Source organism: Oreochromis niloticus, linkage group LG23 (genome assembly GCF_001858045.2).
Source record: "Oreochromis niloticus isolate F11D_XX linkage group LG23, O_niloticus_UMD_NMBU, whole genome shotgun sequence".
Classification (NCBI taxonomy): Eukaryota; Metazoa; Chordata; class Actinopteri; order Cichliformes; family Cichlidae; genus Oreochromis; species Oreochromis niloticus.
In genome coordinates this window covers 43948501-43968516 of record NC_031986.2, presented here as the reverse complement: position 1 = coordinate 43968516, position 20016 = coordinate 43948501, and the positions used below count along the sequence as shown (strand labels likewise).

Genomic DNA, 20016 nt, shown 5'->3' with positions numbered 1-20016 from the left:
TCGTCATAGCACCATTACAAAAGCCCCATCAGTGCCGGTGTCGTGGTTAACTCTCCCCTGTGGTTCCTCTTTTCTTTGTCTTCTGTTTCCATCATCATCCGTTTACTCTCTCTCTCTGTGTCAGTTAGAAAAATGATGTGATGATAGCCGGTGGATTTCATTTTTGCGTTAACTCCCTCAAATGTACCGTTAGATAACACCTTTTAAGGCTGAAGTTATACATATGAGTTCATATATTTTTGGGCAGGGGCTGTTTAGAGTCTCATTACCAGCCCATCAAAGACGAGGCTGTTTTTATTTGAACATTTGTCCCTATAGTTACAAATCTCCAAACTACTAATATGTCAATCCTCATCTTGGTACTTTGACATTCTTGCCTGTCTGTGGCTATTTTAAAGCTCTAAAAAGCAGTCAACAAATATCCATTTTTCATTAATTTCCTAAATCCAGTGCATACTGTAGTCTAAGACAGTGGTTAGGGGCTATTTTCAGCTGTAAATTAATTAACATTTGGTGTGATAATGAGTAGCCTATTTAAAGCACGCTGATGTGTGTGAGACTGATACATGCAGGATTTGCAAAGTAGAAGTGTCCAGCTTTTTTATGATGATGGAAATGTCATCCAGTGCAGTTGCTCATTATTTATTTATCTGTTTGTTTTTTTTAACAAGAGGAGGGGAAAAAATTAGCATGTAGAGGGAAATGCAACAGGGCGCCTGTAGCTGAAAGGTGAAAACAATCGCACAAACACATTTCTTCAACAAAACAGTTGAAACAGACTGTGTGTGTACATGTGTATGTATATATGTATGTATATATATGTATGTACATGAGCGCAGTCCTGGGAACAGCTAAGATACTGCGCAGGACCCTCAAGCTCCCAGGCCTATATGTATGTATAGATATATATATATATATATATCTATATATATATACATATATGTATATATATATATATATATATATATCTACACCAGCTACTGGTAGACAGAACAGTCAGCCGAGACTGCAAGACCAGACTGACCAACCTGTGCACTGCCTGGATTGATTACAAGAAGGCCTATGACTCAATGCCCCACACATGGATCCTGGAATGCCTAGAACTGTACAAGATCAACAGGACCCTAAGAGCCTTCATCAGGAACTCAATGGGGATGTGGCGTACAACACTAGAGGCCAACTCCAAGCCCATAGCACAAGTCACCATCAAGTGCGCGATCTACCAAGGAGATGCTCTGTCCCCACTGCTGTTCTGCATAGGCCTGAACCCCCTCAGTGAGATCATTAACAAGAGTGGCTACGGATACCGACTACGGAACGGAGCAGTTGTCAGCCACCTCCTGTACATGGATGACATCAAGCTGTATGCCAAGAGTGAACGAGACATCGATTCACTGATCCACACTACCAGGATATACAGCAATGATATCGGGATGTCATTCGGGCTGGAGAAGTGTAGTCGGATGATAACAAAGAGAGGGAAGGTAGTCAGAACTGAGGGGATTGAACTACCAGAAGGCAACATTGCAGACATAGAGGACAGTTACAAGTACCTGGGGATCCCGCAAGCGAATGGGAACCATGAAGAGGCCGCTAGGAAAGCTGCAACCACCAAGTACCTGCAGAGGGTCAGGCAAGTCCTGAGGAGTCAGCTGAACGGTAAGAACAAGATCCGGGCCATCAACACCTACGCCCTGCCCGGGATCAGGTACCCTGCTGGGGTAATAGGCTGGCCAAGGGAGGAGATAGAAGCCACTGACATCAAGACAAGAAAGCTCCTTACCATGCATGGAGGGTTTCACCCCAAGTCCAGCACCCTGAGGCTGTACGCTAAGCGGAAGGAAGGGGGCCGGGGACTGGTGAGTGTCAGCACCACAGTCCAGGATGAGACAAGAAACATCCACGAATACATCACGAAGATGGCCCCAACTGACAGCGTGCTCAGTGAATACCTCAGGCAGCAGAAACCCAAGAAAGAGGAGGGAGACGAAGAACCATCATGGAAGGACAGGCCCCTGCACGGTATGTACCACCGGCAGATAGAGGAGGTGGCTGATATCCAGAAATCCTACCAGTGGCTGGACAAAGCTGGACTGAAAGACAGCACAGAGGCACTAATCATGGCAGCACAAGAACAAGCTCTGAGTACAAGATCCATAGAGGCTGGGGTCTATCACACCAGGCAAGACCCCAGGTGCAGGCTGTGTAAAGATGCCCCAGAGACAATCCAGCACATAACAGCAGGGTGCAAGATGCTAGCAGGCAAGGCATACATGGAACGCCATAACCAAGTGGTCGGCATAGTGTACAGGAACATCTGTGCCGAGTATAACCTGGAAGTCCCGAGGTCAAAATGGGAGATGCCCCCAAGGGTGATGGAGAATGACCGAGCTAAGATCCTGTGGGACTTCCAGATGCAGACGGACAAAATGGTGGTGGCTAACCAACCGGACATAGTGGTGGTAGACAAACAGAAGAAGACGGCCGTAGTGATAGATGTAGCGGTTCCAAATGACAGCAATATCAGGAAGAAGGAACACGAGAAGCTGGAGAAATACCAAGGGCTCAGAGAAGAGCTCGAGAGGATGTGGAGGGTGAAGGTAACGGTGGTCCCCGTGGTAATCGGAGCACTAGGTGCGGTGACTCCCAAGCTAGGCGAGTGGCTCCAGCAGATCCCAGGAACAACATCGGAGATCTCTGTCCAGAAGAGCGCAGTCCTGGGAACAGCTAAGATACTGCACAGGACCCTCAAGCTCCCAGGCCTCTGATAGAGGACCCGAGCTTGAAGGGGCGTGCTGGGTGGTTTTTTTGTGTGTGTGTGTATATGTGTAATATATATATATATATATATATATATATATATATATATATATATATATATATATATATATATATATATATATATATATATATGTATATATATATATATATATATATGTATATATATATATATATATATGTATATACACATATATATATATATATAAATATATATATATATATGTCCGAATGACATTGGAATGTCATTCGGACTGGAGAAGTGTAGTCGGATGGTAACAAAGAGAGGGAAGGTAGTCAGAACTGAGGGGATTGAACTACCAGAAGGCAACATTGCAGACATAGAGGACAGTTACAAGTACCTGGGGATCCCGCAAGCGAATGGGAACCATGAAGATGCCGCTAGGAAAGCTGCAACCACCAAGTACCTGCAGCGGGTCAGGCAAGTCCTGAGGAGTCAGCTGAACGGTAAGAACAAGATCCGGGCCATCAACACCTACGCCCTGCCCGTGATCAGGTACCCTGCTGGGGTAATAGGCTGGCCAAGGGAGGAGATAGAAGCCACTGACATAAAGACAAGAAAGCTCCTTACCATGCATGGAGGGTTTCACCCCAAGTCCAGCACCCTGAGGTTGTACGCTAAGCGGAAGGAAGGGGGCCGGGGACTGGTGAGTGTCAGCACCACAGTCAAGGATGAGACAAGAAACATCCACGAATACATCACGAAGACGGCCCCAACTGACAGCGTGCTCAGTGAATACCTCAGGCAGCAGAAACCCAAGAAAGAGGAGGAAGGCGAGGAACCATCATGGAAGGACAGGCCCCTGCACGGTATGTACCACCGGCAGATAGAGGAGGTGGCTGATATCCAGAAATCCTACCAGTGGCTGGACAAAGCTGGACTGAAAGACAGCACAGAGGCACTAATCATGGCAGCACAAGAACAAGCTCTGAGTACAAGATCCATAGAGGCTGGGGTCTATCACACCAGGCAAGACCCCAGGTGCAGGCTGTGTAAAGATGCCCCTGAGACAATCCAGCACATAACAGCAGGGTGCAAGATGCTAGCAGGCAAGGCATACATGGAACGCCATAACCAAGTGGCTGGCATAGTGTACAGGAACATCTGTGCCGAGTATAACCTGGAAGTCCCGAGGTCAAAATGGGAGATGCCCCCAAGGGTGGTGGAGAATGACCGAGCTAAGATCCTGTGGGACTTCCAGATACAGACGGACAAAATGGTGGTGGCTAACCAACCGGACATAGTGGTGGTAGACAAACAGGAGAAGACGGCTGTAGTGATCGATGTAGCGGTTCCGAATGACAGCAATATCAGGAAGAAGGAACACGAGAAGCTGGAGAAATACCAAGGGCTCAGAGAAGAGCTCGAGAGGATGTGGAGGGTGAAGGTAACGGTGGTCCCCGTGGTAATCGGAGCACTAGGTGCGGTGACTCCCAAGCTAGGCGAGTGGCTCCAGCAGATCCCGGGAACAACATCGGAGATCTCTGTCCAGAAGAGCGCAGTCCTGGGAACAGCTAAGATACTGCACAGGACCCTCAAGCTCCCAGGCCTCTGGTAGAGGACCCGAGCTTGAAGGATAAACCGCCCGTAGGGGCGTGCTGGGTGGTTTTTTTATCTGTACATATATATATATGTATGTATGGAGAGAGAGAGAGAGAGAGAGAGAGAGAGAGATAGTAACAATGGGCCCAAAAGAGACAAAACTAGTTTGTTGAATCGATTAATTGCTGGTTTTGTGCAAGATTTGTTGACCGAAAAATAAACACAAAATCATCCCAGGATTAACTTTATAAGCTGACTCTCATTATTCCTTGTTCCACATTAAAGTTTCGTGCCACTATATAAAGATTTTATCCCTTCATTCTGAAAACGTGTCATCATCCTTGTGGGAGTAGATGCGGTGATTTCCAGCGAGCACACAGCAGCGTGACTCGCCCTCACTACGTGACTCGCAATAGTGGGTTTTGAACCCTGTAATTAGCCAAAGAAGCTCGCTGCTGTACTCCTGAGTGTATTTAACAACAGGTGTTTACTCCTCGCCTGATCTGATGCGTGAGCAGCATCCGGGTTGCTCTCCCTGAGGTGTGAACCGAGGAGGGTGAACAACAAAAGTCAAAACAAATATGACAGCGTGGCCTCTGTTCAGATAGAAGCTGACCAGCCGACCTATAAAGAGCCGGAGTGATCCTACAGTGAACATTAGTGTTTTAAAAAGGCTGTTGCGCACATTTTCACTGAAACCATTAATCCGTGTGTGTTATGACTTATGGCTGTATCAAATATTTGCCTTTGGAATAAGTCGTTTACAGGCGTTTACCTAATGCTTGATGTATGGTTATACATAATCTCTTGGAGATTGAGGCAATGCCGCCGAATAACTGTTTCCATTACATGCTGACATTATTTATTCCACCCGTGACTCGTGTTTTCCCTGTCTTTCTTTCCTATCAGCACCCGATTTGTTAACTATATTCACACCTCGCAAACTGCATAGGTTGGACAGAGGTTATTAGTGTTGATCCTGTCGCATTAGGAGACACAGTTCACTCCTCCTGCTCTCACACTGCGGGGGAAAGACGAGACGCTTCCTTTACCTACTATCCTGCTGCAGACGAGGCGGATTTTTCTTTCCCCTCTCAGAGACAGTCAGCTTGTTTTGTTGGCATGGAAAATGTCAAAGTTCTTTTCCCTTCGTGCTCTTAACGCACGCTCTAGGTTGCTCTGCTGGTAGGTGGTCAGCAGAGAAGAGGAGACAGGAGATGTGCTCTGAATTAGTCAGTGGACTGTTGCTAGTTTATTTAAAAATCCATGGATCAACCTGCTCTTCTGCTTTTCGCGCAGGGGACTGAGGATGGCTGAAGACGTGACCTGTTGCAGCTTTTCTTTCAGATTTTAGTGTTTGGATGTAAAACGGAGAAAAATGAATCCGTTTTCTCGGTGTCATTTGACGCGACGGATTGTTAAATGAAGACGAGTTGAATTACTTTTTGGGACTTGTGTGTTTTTACGCAAAGCGGCTTATTTAGGGAAATCGACTTGGGGTTTTGTCTGGGCTGCTTACTGGAGCGATTCTTTGATTTTTCTTTTCTAACTTTAAGAGCACCGATCGCGGTGTTGTTACAAAAAACCCTGACGATGGTCTAAAACTGATCAGGATCTCGCCACCCCGCCGCTGTCACGCCGAGCGCGGTACCGCGCCCTGCTTTCTAGGAGAGTATAACCTCATTTTCTCCCCTTTCTCATCCCACCTCCCGTGTGGTTTGCTTTTAACAGAATGGCCCGTTTCGGAGACGACGTCCCGGGCTTGTTGAGTTCAGGGGATGGAGGGTCAGAGCGCATCCGGAACCGCGATGGCGCTGCCGTGTCTACAGGTGGTATATCTCCAGCCTTCAAGCAGACCAAAGCGCAGCGTGCCCGCACCATGGCCTTGTACAACCCTATTCCGGTCAGGGAGAACTGCTTCACCGTCAACAGGTCGCTCTTCATCTTCGGCGAGGACAACGTGGTCAGGAAGTACGCCAAGAAAATCACTGAGTGGCCATATCCTTTTCAGCTTCACGGTGAAAGCACACTCATCCAGTATCTGCACAGACTCGTGTAAATAAAGTACAGCGGTGAGTAAACTGTTATCCAATTGGTTAAAACAAATCAAGTTTATTTGTGGCCCTACAGTCTCAATACTTTCTCCTTATATTTCCACAAGTTGTGCCCAATTTCACAGAGGGCAAAAGTCCTTCAGTATGTTGCCCTCAGTTTCTCGGTGCAATAGAGACTCAACCGTAAATTTCAGCACCATGGACAGCACACATGGGACAATATGTAAGAAATTATTTTTCACCACAAAAACAGCCACACCTGGTTCTTAGAGTGCAGTAAGGAAAAAAGAGGAAAAGAGCAGGATACAAAACAACAAGTTAAAACCAGACTCTTTTTCAGACTCGCAGGCTTAATTTTGCTATTATACCAAAAATACAAAATGACTGAAGTTCTCTATAGGATTGACAAAGATTATGGCAAAAGCAGCTTCTAGAGGGTGTATAGTGGGTGTCAATGGAAAGTGGATTAGAGGAACATGAAAGTTCATGTCTGTAAATCTTCTCTGTCAACAATAAGCCATGACGGCCTGCTTTTTCCATCATATCCACTGCCTCAACTCAAACTCAAGCAGACGGTTCAGTTAAACGATTAGGTAACCCACAGAAAATCAATTCAGAGGTGCTTCCATTACTCATTTTGTGTTTTTGGTCACTTTTTACAGCAAAATGATACCCAGGACCTGATTGTTACGCCTCTCTGTTTCTGAAAGAAACACTGTTATCAGCTTGTTGCTGCTGGCGACAGCACACACAGACACACACAAAACAACTGTCCATTGGTGACATGTTTGTGCTTCTGCTGCTGCAGCACAGCTCACCAGGTGTCCTGGCCAGGTGTGGCCTCTTTACTGACTATTGTTCTGCTCCATTCAACAGCTTCCTGACTGACTGACTGGCCTACTGCTGATTTAAAAAACCCAGCAAATAGAATGAATCCGCTTCTATTGTGGAGTATTGTGTCTATTGTTGTTTTCTCTGGGTTTGCTTCTTTATTGAGTTGATTAGAAGGAGATTTCAATCAACACTCGGGGAGGAAAAGGATTATAGCGTGTGCGTTTATTATATTACAGCTTCCGAACCTGCAGGGGCTGGGTTATTACCAATATTGATACTATAACTGCACCAATGAGACACATTTTATGTTCTGCAGCAAGGAATGAATTGTCTTTAAATAAAAATAAAGCGTGCGCTGTAGTGACCAAAAAGAAAAAAGCAATGATCCAGAATAACCTCCAGGTTAATGTGTCGCGGTGGAGGGAGTGTCTAGTTACATATAATGAGCTCTACTGTATCTGATTAACAGACATTAACAGGAATTATATGTAATGATGTCTGATCGTTGTGTCATGTGCATTACAACCAGTCATTAGTCACTGACTCATACTATATTACACTGTTTTCTAATATTGTTTTGAAGAGAGTGATGCTGAGCTGACTGATGCTGTGTTCTGGTCAATATCGTATGTGCCTGTTCTGATCACTGTTCTGAGTATGAAGGTTCAGGCACAGCAAATACACAAGAAAGCACAGATAATGCAGAAAGTGCAGTGAAATGTTTGAGCAAAGTGTTTTCAAAGGAAAGGTTTTACATTTTGGGAGATATTGGCGCTTATTTCCTTTCTTCCAAAGACTTGAGATTAGACTGGTCTTATATTAAAGAGTAGCCTAATAGGCCGTTGGTTCTCAAACTGTGGGGTAACAAATAACAGAATTTGCTGAGATTTTCTTGCTGACTAAACTAAAATTTGGATTAGACACTTTCATACTTATAATAATTAATGATGAAAACATTGTTTCTGGGCAGAGGCTTGCCAAAAAATGGTTGTCAACCAGTGGAGTAGCCTATTAGACAGAAAAGGAGTTGGAGAACTGCCTCGCCCTGTACAAGGACAAGTACCAGCACCTCAAAAGGTCAACCATTAATGTGTTATATGTCTCTTTTCTAATCCACTCAAGTCATGGTTTTACATTATCATGTACTTAACTACTTGTTAGCCAAGAACACTGACTTCCTGGGAGCGAGTCATCACTGTGAGATTGGCAGGAAACCTGCAGATGTTGTGGTTTTGATCTTTTCCAGAAACCGTTTTTGTTGTTATTCCAAAAGTTGCAAACTTTAAATAGACCAAGCAAAGCACCTCACAAATGTCCTTGGTGCAATGGTTTACAACTTGTACTGGTCCTCTCAGAGGTTGAAGTAAACAAATGCACTCACATATATGCACACAGTCTCTGCAGGACATCTGGTAAAGGTCAGCCTTATGGTTGGAGCACAACTTGCAGCTGTCACCTCACCGTAAGAGCTTCTTTTTTTCTTCTGAGTGCTCAATTAACAGCAGATGATCAATTGAGGAATTATCCAGAAGCTTCCGTGGCTGGGTGTGTAAGGATGGAGCGAGAATGGTGTGTGGGCTTATTAGAGAACATCAGATTGTCTTTTAATGGTTATCTGCATCCATGATTTCTTATATGGAGTACAGTCTCTTTTTGGAAGGTGTGGTTCAATGTGCTTGTGCAGTCGATAGAAGCCGATGGAGGTCTGGTCTGATAAGACAGTTATAATGAAGTTGCCCAGGTCCAGAATTTAGCGTGGCAGGCCTGGTGAGGACTTGCAGCTGCTCCTCCTGTCTGATCCCCACTGGGATCCCCCACAGTGGGAAGTTTCCCATTGAGAAGGTATACTTCTAAATAATTGATTGTTGGTTTTAATGGTTTGTTTCATCAGTGATGCACACAGAAATAATCATGTGAGAGCTAGTTAGCACACTTTGAGCTTCTAAGTATAAAACGGTGCAAATATCCTTCCTTATTAGAGATATTCTGTAGTTTTTGCTATGAAATCTAACTAAGATTTAAAATACAATCGCTAATTTAACCAAGGGGGCATTCGGCTACAAATGCTTCTAGAGTCAGCTTATGATTAACTGATCTAACTGAACTGCATCCTAATAACCTTTACTTACACTTACATGCTGTGCGGTTAGTCTATTTTTTTGTCCAATTCAAAAGTCAGATTTTTTTACATTCAGACTTTTTTAGTGAATGAGAGCAGATTTCTAAAGTGAAAGTCTCTAGCTGTTCACATAACCAGTATACAAAGCAAATATGACATATGTCTCACCCTGCTACAATGTGCTTTATCATAATTTATAGTAAATCTGCGTGTTTATAACTTAAGAGAGTGGTATAGTGTATATAAGGAAGGGCTGTAGCTGCGAGTTCACAGTTTGAGGGCTAAGCTGCTGCATATAAACATAACTGACTGAATTATGTCTGCATTTATTCTCAAGATTGACTGGCGAGCTCTGCAAGCCACTGAAGTATAGAGGCGATGTGAAATTAAATGGAGATTTGACTATGATGCCATTACATCCATCCTTATGACAATAATTCAAGTGTTTTGCGCATTTTAATAAATATATAATTTAAGTTCTCCATAAAGATTATTTCTCAGGCTTAAACAGAGCTCTCCAAATGGAGATCACACCAGTAACTTTCTTATGTGTTTGCGTATTTAATGCTGGCCTCTGTCACAAACACACGGACCTATACACATATGCCACAAATAATTTACAGATTTCCAATAACGCCGGCTCAGATGCCTGTGATTCGTTTTGATTTTCACCTCCATGCAATGACAATCACAGGGGCTTGGATCCAATCTGGGCATGAACGTATTCTCAGTTGCACAGGGCACCACACTCTGTCTCCATTTCTATTTTTACACGCATGTTTGAGTAATCAAGGCACTGTGCCAGTGTCACTGTGACTTGGGATTGCTCACAAGATATCTTGCTGCAAAAGCTGGTAGACAAATCATGATCGACGTCACACATCAGCTGACACCCAGAGAAGCACCAAGGAGGGGGAAATGGGTTTGGTTAAGGACTTTTGTTAAATTTGTCCCTACAAGTGAACCAGAGATTCAGCTTTTCACTATTCCTTGGAGAATGCAAATCAATCCCTCATGGATCCAAGGTTTCCCAGCAGAACACTGCTAGCTTGGTCTTCTTCCTATATTGCATCCTGGTGCCAGCACTTCCTCACACATGAGGTAAAATTATACGTCATTTATCAGACAAGGCTTCCATTCATAGGAGGTGGTTTCCATGGTGGACGGGGTCAATATGGGCAGTCTGATGTGATGCAGCCCCATATATGCAACATTCGAACCAGTATTAAGGTTTTCAGAATTATTCACAATTAGAAACAAGACAAGAGAGAAACCATGGACTGTGCAAAATAACACTAATAAGAGTTTACTATCATCCGTCCGTCCGTCCGTCCGTCCCCCCCCCCGCCCCCTCCCTCCCTTGAGAGTTGTGGTGAAATTACCTTCTATAGTAAATGTTTCACATGTAGGTATGAAATGTTAAAATACCTATAAAACTAAAACATTTACATTTTCAAAGAGCAGCCTTCACTCACACATCAATGACCCTGTTGATGTAAACTCATGGTCATCCAATACCAATTTTTTTTTAAGCACAAAATAAGGAAATCTACGTTATGTTTAAAATGTTACCTGGTTTGACATAATATTCAATTCATTCACTGTTGTCCACATATCTGAAGTTGGGTGGTAGCAGGCTAAGCAGGGTACTCCAGGCACTGTCCTCCTTAGAAACACTTTCCAGTACCTCCTGTGGGATCCGAAAGCATTCATACACCAGTTGAGATATATCATCTCTCCATTGGGTTCAAGGTTTAATTCAATTAAATGTTATTTATATAGCACCAAATCACAACAGCGGTTGCCTCAAATCGCTTTACATTGTAAGGTAAAGACACTACGATAATATAGAGAAAACAGAGAAAACCCCAACAATCATGTGACTCCCAATGACCAAGTTCTTTGGCGACAGTGGGAAGGAAAAGCTCCCTTTTAACAGGAGGAAACCTCAGGTAGAACCAGGGAGGGGCGGCCATCTTGCCATGACCGGTGGGGGTGAGGGGAGGAAATTGGGACAAGGATACGCTGTGAGAACCAGAGATTAATAATATCTAATTAGTAATATCTAACAAGGCCACTTCCTCCATTTGTCCTTTTCGTTGGAGGTGCTTTCCATATTTCAATATGAAAAAAGGTGAGTGAAGAAGAAAACTCAGTGCATTATGGGAGGGCCCCAGCAGCTTAGGCCTATTGCAGCATCTAGGTCTGCAGCTGGGTCTCCTTCCAGTTGTACACATCCAGAAAACCTTCAACAGGAGGTCCCCAGGAGACATCCTTTTTAATAGATATTTATAATAAAAAGAAAGTTAATAGTACTTACAATAGGCCATACACTGGCCAACATTGTTTCATCACACACTAGTAAAACACACAGGACAGAAAACAAAGTTCACGCTGACCTAAAATCAAAACAAAAGAAGTTTTGTCAAGACTTTAATTTATTTGTGTGTTTGTAGTGATAACACCTCACAGATAGTTGAGCTGCCCAGTAACCGTTTCATAGCATTGACTCTTGTCTGCAAGAGAAGCCTGTTGCCGTGGATACCTCTCTTCTTTCTCTTTCTATCTTCATTTTCTCCCCCTCTCTTATATCCTCCTCTCTCCCCCTCAGTCTCTCTCTTCATCCTGTCTCACCCCTCCTCCAGTTTGCTGCGAGTGTTTCAGGGAATGTGGGGTGTGGCGGCTGGCTGCTGCTCAGAGCTTTCAGTGAGCCTAAGGTGATGCTAGTTATTGCAGGGAAGTGAATCAAAAGATACACTTAAAATACAAATAAAGCGTAGTGCTGAGATGTTCTTTTGGGCTGTGTTTTCCAGCTCATTTATGGATTTGTTTATCCAAAATCTTCTGGGTCAATCTGTGGTTCAGCCTAGGTTTAAGCTGGCACCCCTGCAGGCTAGTGGGAGTAAGATTGCATTTGCTCTGTTTATTTAACTTCTCATCACTCACATGTCCCAGAGTAACCCTGCTAGCTACAGCTGCCAGCACAACATCGATCCGTCCAGTTTCTTATTTAGCCTCATTCACTCCTCCTCATCAACCTGTTTTGGAAGCTTCTAACTCTTTATATAACCATCATCTTCTCCTCCACCACTCGTCCCCTTTCATTTAAATTGTCACTTTCTCCTGTTGGATTCTTCCCTGTTGTCTCTGCCTCCTCCTTTCTTCAACTCTCCATCTCCTCTCTGCAGATTTAAGCTCCCTTCCTTCCTTTCTTCCTCCCTCTGCTGCACATAACTAGGATAGAGGGGAATGCCCACGCAGAGCTTTAGATAAAAAGCACATTGCCGGCTTAGTTCAACCAAAGAGGGGCTGGAGTTGAACCAACAACCAATATAGGTCTCACAGTACAGGCAGCGAAGCTTGAAGTAAGAGCGACCCTGTTTATAAGATCACAACCCAGGTCTTACCTGATAAGCCTTCTGCTACTCTGGCATGTTTGTTTGTGTGTCTGCATGTCTGTGTATCCCTGTCGGCTCAGGCTGACCTCAGATAGCAAAACTAAAGGGCTTACAGCATGTGTTACCATGTCAGTGTCCCTGCTGCTGGGTTCGATTCCCTGTAATTAACTTAACTGCATCCATTTGTGTTTGCTGGGAAATTCAGGTGTCACTTAATTAAAATACTTAAATAATTAAGAATTTTTGTCAGCAATGAATCGTTCATACTGAAAAGTCTTGTCTGTGTAGTCGGATCCTTATGTAGCAAATTCCTGCCAAAGAACTCGACATACATCAACCTGCTGCTGCACTCCACAAGAGCAATACGCTTTACTTTCTGTGGAGCAATGGTGACGCATTTAGAAAGCTTTAAGATAACAGACAAGTATTCTAAAGGAAAATCAAAGTATCCAGTACTTTACTTGAGCTACCCCTCGTCTCTTTATATTTTGCTTCCAAAGACTTTCCTGTAATTTTTAAAAGTGGTTCAAACAGTTCTCCAAACTTTTTTGTACATTTGTACTTTTTCACTCATATTCAGTCTGTTCCTTATACCTGACCATTTTCAGTGAAATGTTTTTGTTTTGTTTTGTTTGTTGAAAAACTGACCTTCAAATCATTCAAGCATAAAAACTGTACCCAACTCAAGAGATGAATCAGTGTTGTATTTACACAAAATAGACAATTTAACAAAGAAACAATATTTAAATGTATCTTTAGGCACTTTGTTAATAGCAGCTTATAACAAAACACAGCTTGTTCCCATTTCTTTAGTTGAATCTATGAAAAATACCAAAGGTAACACAGGTTGATGGGCAAAAAAATATTTTCTGTACCAACAAAATCATTTTTCATCAAATACTTGGCATATCTCGCCATGGTGTGTCCTTTAAGAAACTGGACATTTGGAGGACAAAGGAAGAAGTGATAGGCCTAAAAAAACATGAACGGGATCTGGAAGTCATGTTCTTAAGAAATAAAAAAAAAGACCTGACACAGGACCTGAGAGATGCATTTGGCCCTTCAGCTGATTCATGGGCCGTTTGCTGAAAATTAATCAGAAATGGTCTCAGTGCAGGGGTGGCATTCAAGAAGCCATTCTGAAGCATTGTGGGATCATCTAAAAAGAGAACAGAACAAAAAGGCAGCAAACATCCAAAGACGAGCTCTGAACGTCCTTCATGGAACCTGGAGAACTATTCCTCGAGACTAATCAAGGAAATCACAAAACGTCTTGTCCAAGAAAGTTCAGGCTGTGTTGAAGAAGAAAGGTGGTCAAACCAAACATTGGCTTTAAAGTTTGTTACAATGGCACAAACTCTGTTTTTAGCTTGCAGACTGTATTTCAGCATGTGTTTAAATCATTGCACCTATTTCCTATTTTCAAAGCAAAATGTAAAGAAATGGGAAAGAGGTTTTGCTGACAGTAAGAAAAGCATAGAATCGATAGTGTTAGTCTTTAAATTAGGATATATCCAGAAAAAGGATATTAAAAGCTATGTATCCACTGCCAAACTCCCGGTCAATAGGTTTTTTAAAATTATCAATCCATCCATGTTTCTGTTTTTGGAGTATCACGAAGGGACTACATTTGCAATTTCATCTCACAACTTTATGCTGCATAATGAAAAGCAAACTGTTGACATTATCTGAGCCAGTTGCTCCTTAACTTTAGCCTTCCACTCCATTTGAGTACATGATCCTCGCCACCATCATCGCCAACTGTATCGTGTTGGCTTTGGAGCAGCACCTTCCCGGAGAGGACAAAACACCCATGTCCAAACGACTGGTGAGCTGCACATGATCCACAAACACAGTCACAACTCATAATCTCCTGTCAAATCAAAATATAAGACTAGACTGCTCAAAAACGCACGCCTGACACTTTCATGCGCAGCAGCTCTTTGTCAGCTCAGCGTGAACTAATAATTTCTCTCTTGCTTTGTACTCACAGGAGAAGACAGAGCCCTACTTCATAGGGATGTTCTGTTTTGAGGCAGGCATAAAAATCATCGCCCTGGGCTTTGTGTTTCATAAAGGTTCTTACCTCAGGAATGGGTGGAACGTCATGGACTTCATTGTGGTCCTTAGTGGGTGAGTCCAGCAGTGTGTGCATGTGAATGTGTGTACATTTACAGATCTGTGAAACAGGATTAGCATCTTGAATTGAAAAGGCTGGTGATTCTATGAGATTTATGGTGTGAAAATACAGTGCACAGTGTTCTTAGCCTCTTCTTAATTGTTTAAGGATTTTTTTTAAGGAGCTCGCAGTTATTTCTAGCACCATTGGCTTCAAATGCTTTGCCTACTTGTTGCTTATTCATTGGTAATGTTTGAAACCTGAAAATCTTTCTTTTATTGTGGAATTTATGTTGCTAAAGCTGATCAGTGAACCATATAAAAGTCACACAGGAAGCCTTTTGTGTACCTTATAATCAAAGTGGGGCGGTGGGAAAGTAAACCTGTCACAACTGGTGCAGGGACTCAAGCGCAGAGCGGGTAGTCAGTTCCAACACAGAGTTTTATTTCCAACACCAAGTGCAGAATATGTACAGTGGGGGAAATCCGGGTAGGAGAAGGGTCCCAGGGAAGATCCAGGGGAAAACGCTCGTGCACTCGTCTCCTCCTCTACTCCAACTCACACACAACCACACAGCGGGGAGGTCACAGGTCCAGGGAGAAAAACTAACACACAGGGAAAAGGCAAGTTACACCAAGTCACTAATCTCACACAAGCTAACGTCACAAGAGCTGAGAGGGTCACTAACGTGTTAAGCACAATCATCCAGCGATGAGGATCTGTGTCCCAGCCTCAAGTAGTGCTCCTGGTGATGACTGGTGATTGATGACAGGTGTGTGGGCCAAGGGCGGGAGCCCGCAGTGAGCTCCGCCCAGGCAGAGAGGGAGAGAGAGAGAGAGAGAGAGAACCAAAACAGAACATGTAGCCTTGTGGGGCTGGCCGGGCAGGCACGGAGACCATGACAAAACCTCTTCTAAACCAACTGTTATTTGCTCTTTTTGTCTAAACTTAATCACATTATACTATGAATAATGCTATTGGTGCCTTGCTTGGGAAAGAACCAGGTGAGGATGAGTGTGCCATATCATATTTCATATTCATAATATAGGGCATGTACCTGTGTATACAGCCAACAGTGACCTTTATCCAAACATAAATTTCAAAAGAAGGAGAATAAAGAACATTTACATCGTGTTTTTTCATTCCATCAGTACGTGCAGAGTAACAGTTGCTATTTGCTTGAATAAGTTGTGCAGTGCTTAGTATTAACATAAAGGTACTCTTCTGTTTTTATGTAACTGATTAAATTAACATTAGAAAAAAAAGTATCCCAAAACTTTATTTTCTAGGAAACGTACAGAAATATATCATAATGCAAAAATGCAAAGCAAGGCTTCAGCACTTGTTAAACATGGGCTCATTTAGTCTGTAAGTCTGGGATTATACTCGACTGTGAGAGCACAGAGGGACAGATGTGGAGAGTCCAGAGCTAAACTGTGGAGAGCCAAACACTCGGTGGCAACTACTGTATATAGTCTCCTGGCGCCAGAGGCGAAAACTCCAGGGGGGGCTCCAATCAGCATTCATCACCATTATGTTATAAATAATCTGACACTAATGCTTTATTTATGCTTTATCAACTCTGCTATCAGAAAGGTGTTTTAGTGCAATCAAATGTTTTGTGGTTTCTTGCAGAGTTTTAACTATATCTGTTGTTGTGAAACCCACCAGAAAAAATATCTAATGAATGTTAACATTGTGGCCTTAAGAGGACCTCCCTCGCTCAAGTTTTGGTCTGTTGTAGCACAGCTGGTCCTTGAGTGTCTGAAATTACGCAAACAAACAACTTGTCTGATCAACAGGTTGTGATAATGCAGTAAGATGCTGCGCTCTGCCAGCACAGGCAGGGAAGCTAAACATGAATGTGAATAAACCTGAATGTTAAATACTTAAAGCAACAGATTTGTAAATGTTTAATGAGGAGAAAGTACACTTGTGTGTGGACCTCAAGGATATAGCCAGTCAGTTTTGCTCTGTGAATGTAAACATGACCAACCATGAATTTCCACACACCCTTAACTTCAGTGTGCTATGACCAGAACACTGTGCTGGAAGCTGACTCAGCTGTTGAAAAGCATCTCGCTGAGTGTACTTACAGTGCATCAATTGCATGAGAGTTAAAGACTCTGGGGATGCTCAGCCTGCTCTGTGGTGGGAGAAGGTGTTGCATTATAGTGCATTTTACAGCAGTTAAATTCTCGGGAGACACGGGCGCCTCATTGTCAGAGCAGAGAGGGAAATGCTTATGGTTCAAAGGAAGAGCTTGATGAGACAGCAGATTAGCCTCGACACCTGTCTCTCGCTCACTCGCCGTCTCACACACACACACACACACACACACACACACACACACACACACACACACACACACACACACACACACACACACACACACACACACACACAAATGAAATATTAATCAAGTCACAGGATAGAAGTACAAAGGGTGGCAGACACGGTTCTTAGAGAATTCTACATGATTCTGGCTGTTCAATTATTGATGAGCTCGGGCTTCTTAATGATACTCCGCTCGCTGTTGGAGAGAGGAAGGATGTGAAGTTTGAGGAGAAAGATGGAGGAGAGGAGGGCACGGGAGAGGGGCGGCGTGGAGAGATGAGTTTTGTTCCCATCTCAAACCTGTTGATCGGCTGACACCACTGTCACACACTCTTGTGAGGACACTCAACCCTGAAGCCATATTCGCTGCGACCAAGATTAGAAGCTTATTTTTCTAATTCCATGTGGGACCAGAGAGGAAGAGACTGTCTTTCCCTGAGCTCTGTGTATACAGGCTGTCCTGATGTGCTTGTATCCTCTGAGTTTTTTTCCTGGTACAGAGCTCAGAGTGTGCTGGGCTCCAGTCATGTAAATGTAAATGAATTCATCTGCGTGTAATTTTCACGTGATGATGTTTCAGATGAATTACATCTTTACCAAACAGATATTTGGGGGAAAAAACAGATAAAGGAAGTTTTATAAATGTGAACAACAGCAGCTGCATTTATTCCACTTTTGCATGCTGTGGGTTGTGACTTAGGGCAGAGACATGCTCGATCTGGCTGAAATAGCCTCTAAGGTTTCACTGTATTAATATTCATCATGATGAAGTGAGCTGCAGATAGTTCCCTCTCTAAATTATGATTTTAGCCCGTGCAAAGATAAATTAATGAAAATGTTCTCACCGTGTCGCTCTCTCCCTTTTTCCTTCCACTCAGAGCCTGTTCAACACTTCCAGACTTCTAGGCTATCACTCTAGGTTTGCAGCTTTATTGGAAAGCAGATAAATGCTATGAGATCTGGTTGGTATTATGAGATGTACCACCAGTTTTGTCTATCAGTCAGTAATTAGGAGGTCTCTACAGACAGGAAGAGTCAGAGTGTGTTGTAAATATTCTGCATATAGATGCTTTCAAATACAAACACTGAACTGTATTCATATTCCATTACAGTCACTTGGCAGCGTCCCTCTATTTTCATTGTGGTCATAAAGCGACACTTTCATTCATGTAGCACTGCAAAGAAAGTTTTTCTGCAATGAGGCCGCGACAGCTGAGCTAAAGTAGGAGCAAGAAAGACTGAAATGGTGACCAGTCAAGCGATTTTTATCCCTTGGCCACAAAAAGGTTGATGGGGTGTTGGCATCACCCCGGCAGGTCAGCGAGCAGTGCGGACACACAAGTTTATGAATATAATAACTCGAGAACGAGGCGACGTAAGATTTTGAAGTTGATACTGTGGGTGTGCTCACTAAAAGTCTGGGACAAGTTCAAATCCTGGTGACCTTTACTTCAAGGTCAAGGTTAGAGGTCAAGTTTTCTGAAACATTTGTGAGGAGGCTGAGGGGTAGCACTGGCCTGACACCCTCTGTCCTCAAAGGATGCCATCCAGAAACTTCAAGAAAGATAAACAGGCAGAATAAATGTTGATAAAAGTACCAATAATCAAATTAACATATGGAGAAACAAAACTAGTGAACATTTAAGCCAAATAAAGCATCACATATTTAAAAAATGTGCATCAAAGAAGACATTAAGCAATATTAGATGCTGCTAAATGTTTCAGGAGTATGTGAATGTTGACCTTAGAGTGCAGTCAGTCAGTTAACAGTGAAGTAAGAGTGTGCTCTGTGCTCTGTATGAGCCCCAAAGATATTAAGTGGGGAAAAGACGATTACATATTTTGCTTTACTCACATGCTAAAGTTGGAAATAAACAGTTTGACCTCCATTTTTGAAAAAATGATCATGTGAGGGGATTATTGGTTTTTATTTACCTTGTGGGACTCTGAGAGATTCTGTTTATGTGTGTTGAAGCCTGCAGTCACCAAAACGCTCATAAATGGCAACTTCAAGTGGACTTGACTTACAAGATTATGAGTTCTACCTGCACAAATAGTGCAATTACAACAAGCCTGCAGTAAATCCACTACGCTTTCAATCACACAGGCGGGAGCCCTCATTTAAAACTTCGCCCGTGGAAACACAACACATGAGTGTTAGCTCAGACTACAAAACCTTTCCTCAGTGAGTACCCCTGACTCACTCAACATTTTGTGTGAACATGTGTAATTATGGAAGCATTTGCTAAAAGTGTCAACGCTGGAGGCCGTGATTACCTCAGCAAGCTTCCTTGGTGTTTCAAGATGGCCTGTATTACACAGAGAGAGCGAGTGGGAGGGAGGTATGAAAAACCAGATGGCACTTACTGTTTCCTCAAAAGCTGTTATCATGTAACGGAGGGCTGTTGTGGTGGAAATTGGAATAGAGGGTTTTCCTCAGGCCCTCTCACATGGTTCACCAGCCGGTTACTCCTGCTGAAAAAGCAAGCTGTGAGGCAGAGACGCGAGGAGGAGAAGCATGGGAGAAAGAAAATAAGTGATGAAAAAGAAAGTGAAGAAGGATGAGATGGACAGAGCTGGAGGAAATGCGAAGAAAGACTATTTGCATAATCGCACATACTAATTGGTATCGTGGTCGACTCGTTGGCTGGTAAGCCCTCCATTAGAGTGGCAAAAGTTGGCAGAGGCAACGCCCACCACGGGTTTGTTTCATCACTGTGTGCCAGACCCTCAGGGGGGTGAGGAGGGGGGGTGGTTAGCGCAGAGGGAGCTGATGAGTGTAAAGATAAGGAACCTGGGAGATGAGCATTTCT

The 20016-nt window shown here is 43.3% G+C and overlaps 1 protein-coding gene across 1 annotated transcript in view; it reads left to right on the top strand.

Annotated features, from left to right (window-relative positions):
- Nucleotides 1-20016, top strand: part of cacna1ea (calcium channel, voltage-dependent, R type, alpha 1E subunit a) — a 127968-nt gene that overhangs the window by 54298 nt on the left and 53654 nt on the right. Inside the window, exons 4-6 of the mRNA XM_019351946.2 lie at nucleotides 6074-6340; nucleotides 14470-14575; nucleotides 14741-14880. Of these exons, the coding sequence (XP_019207491.1) occupies nucleotides 6074-6340; nucleotides 14470-14575; nucleotides 14741-14880 (513 nt within the window). The remainder of the gene's footprint in view (nucleotides 1-6073; nucleotides 6341-14469; nucleotides 14576-14740; nucleotides 14881-20016) is intronic.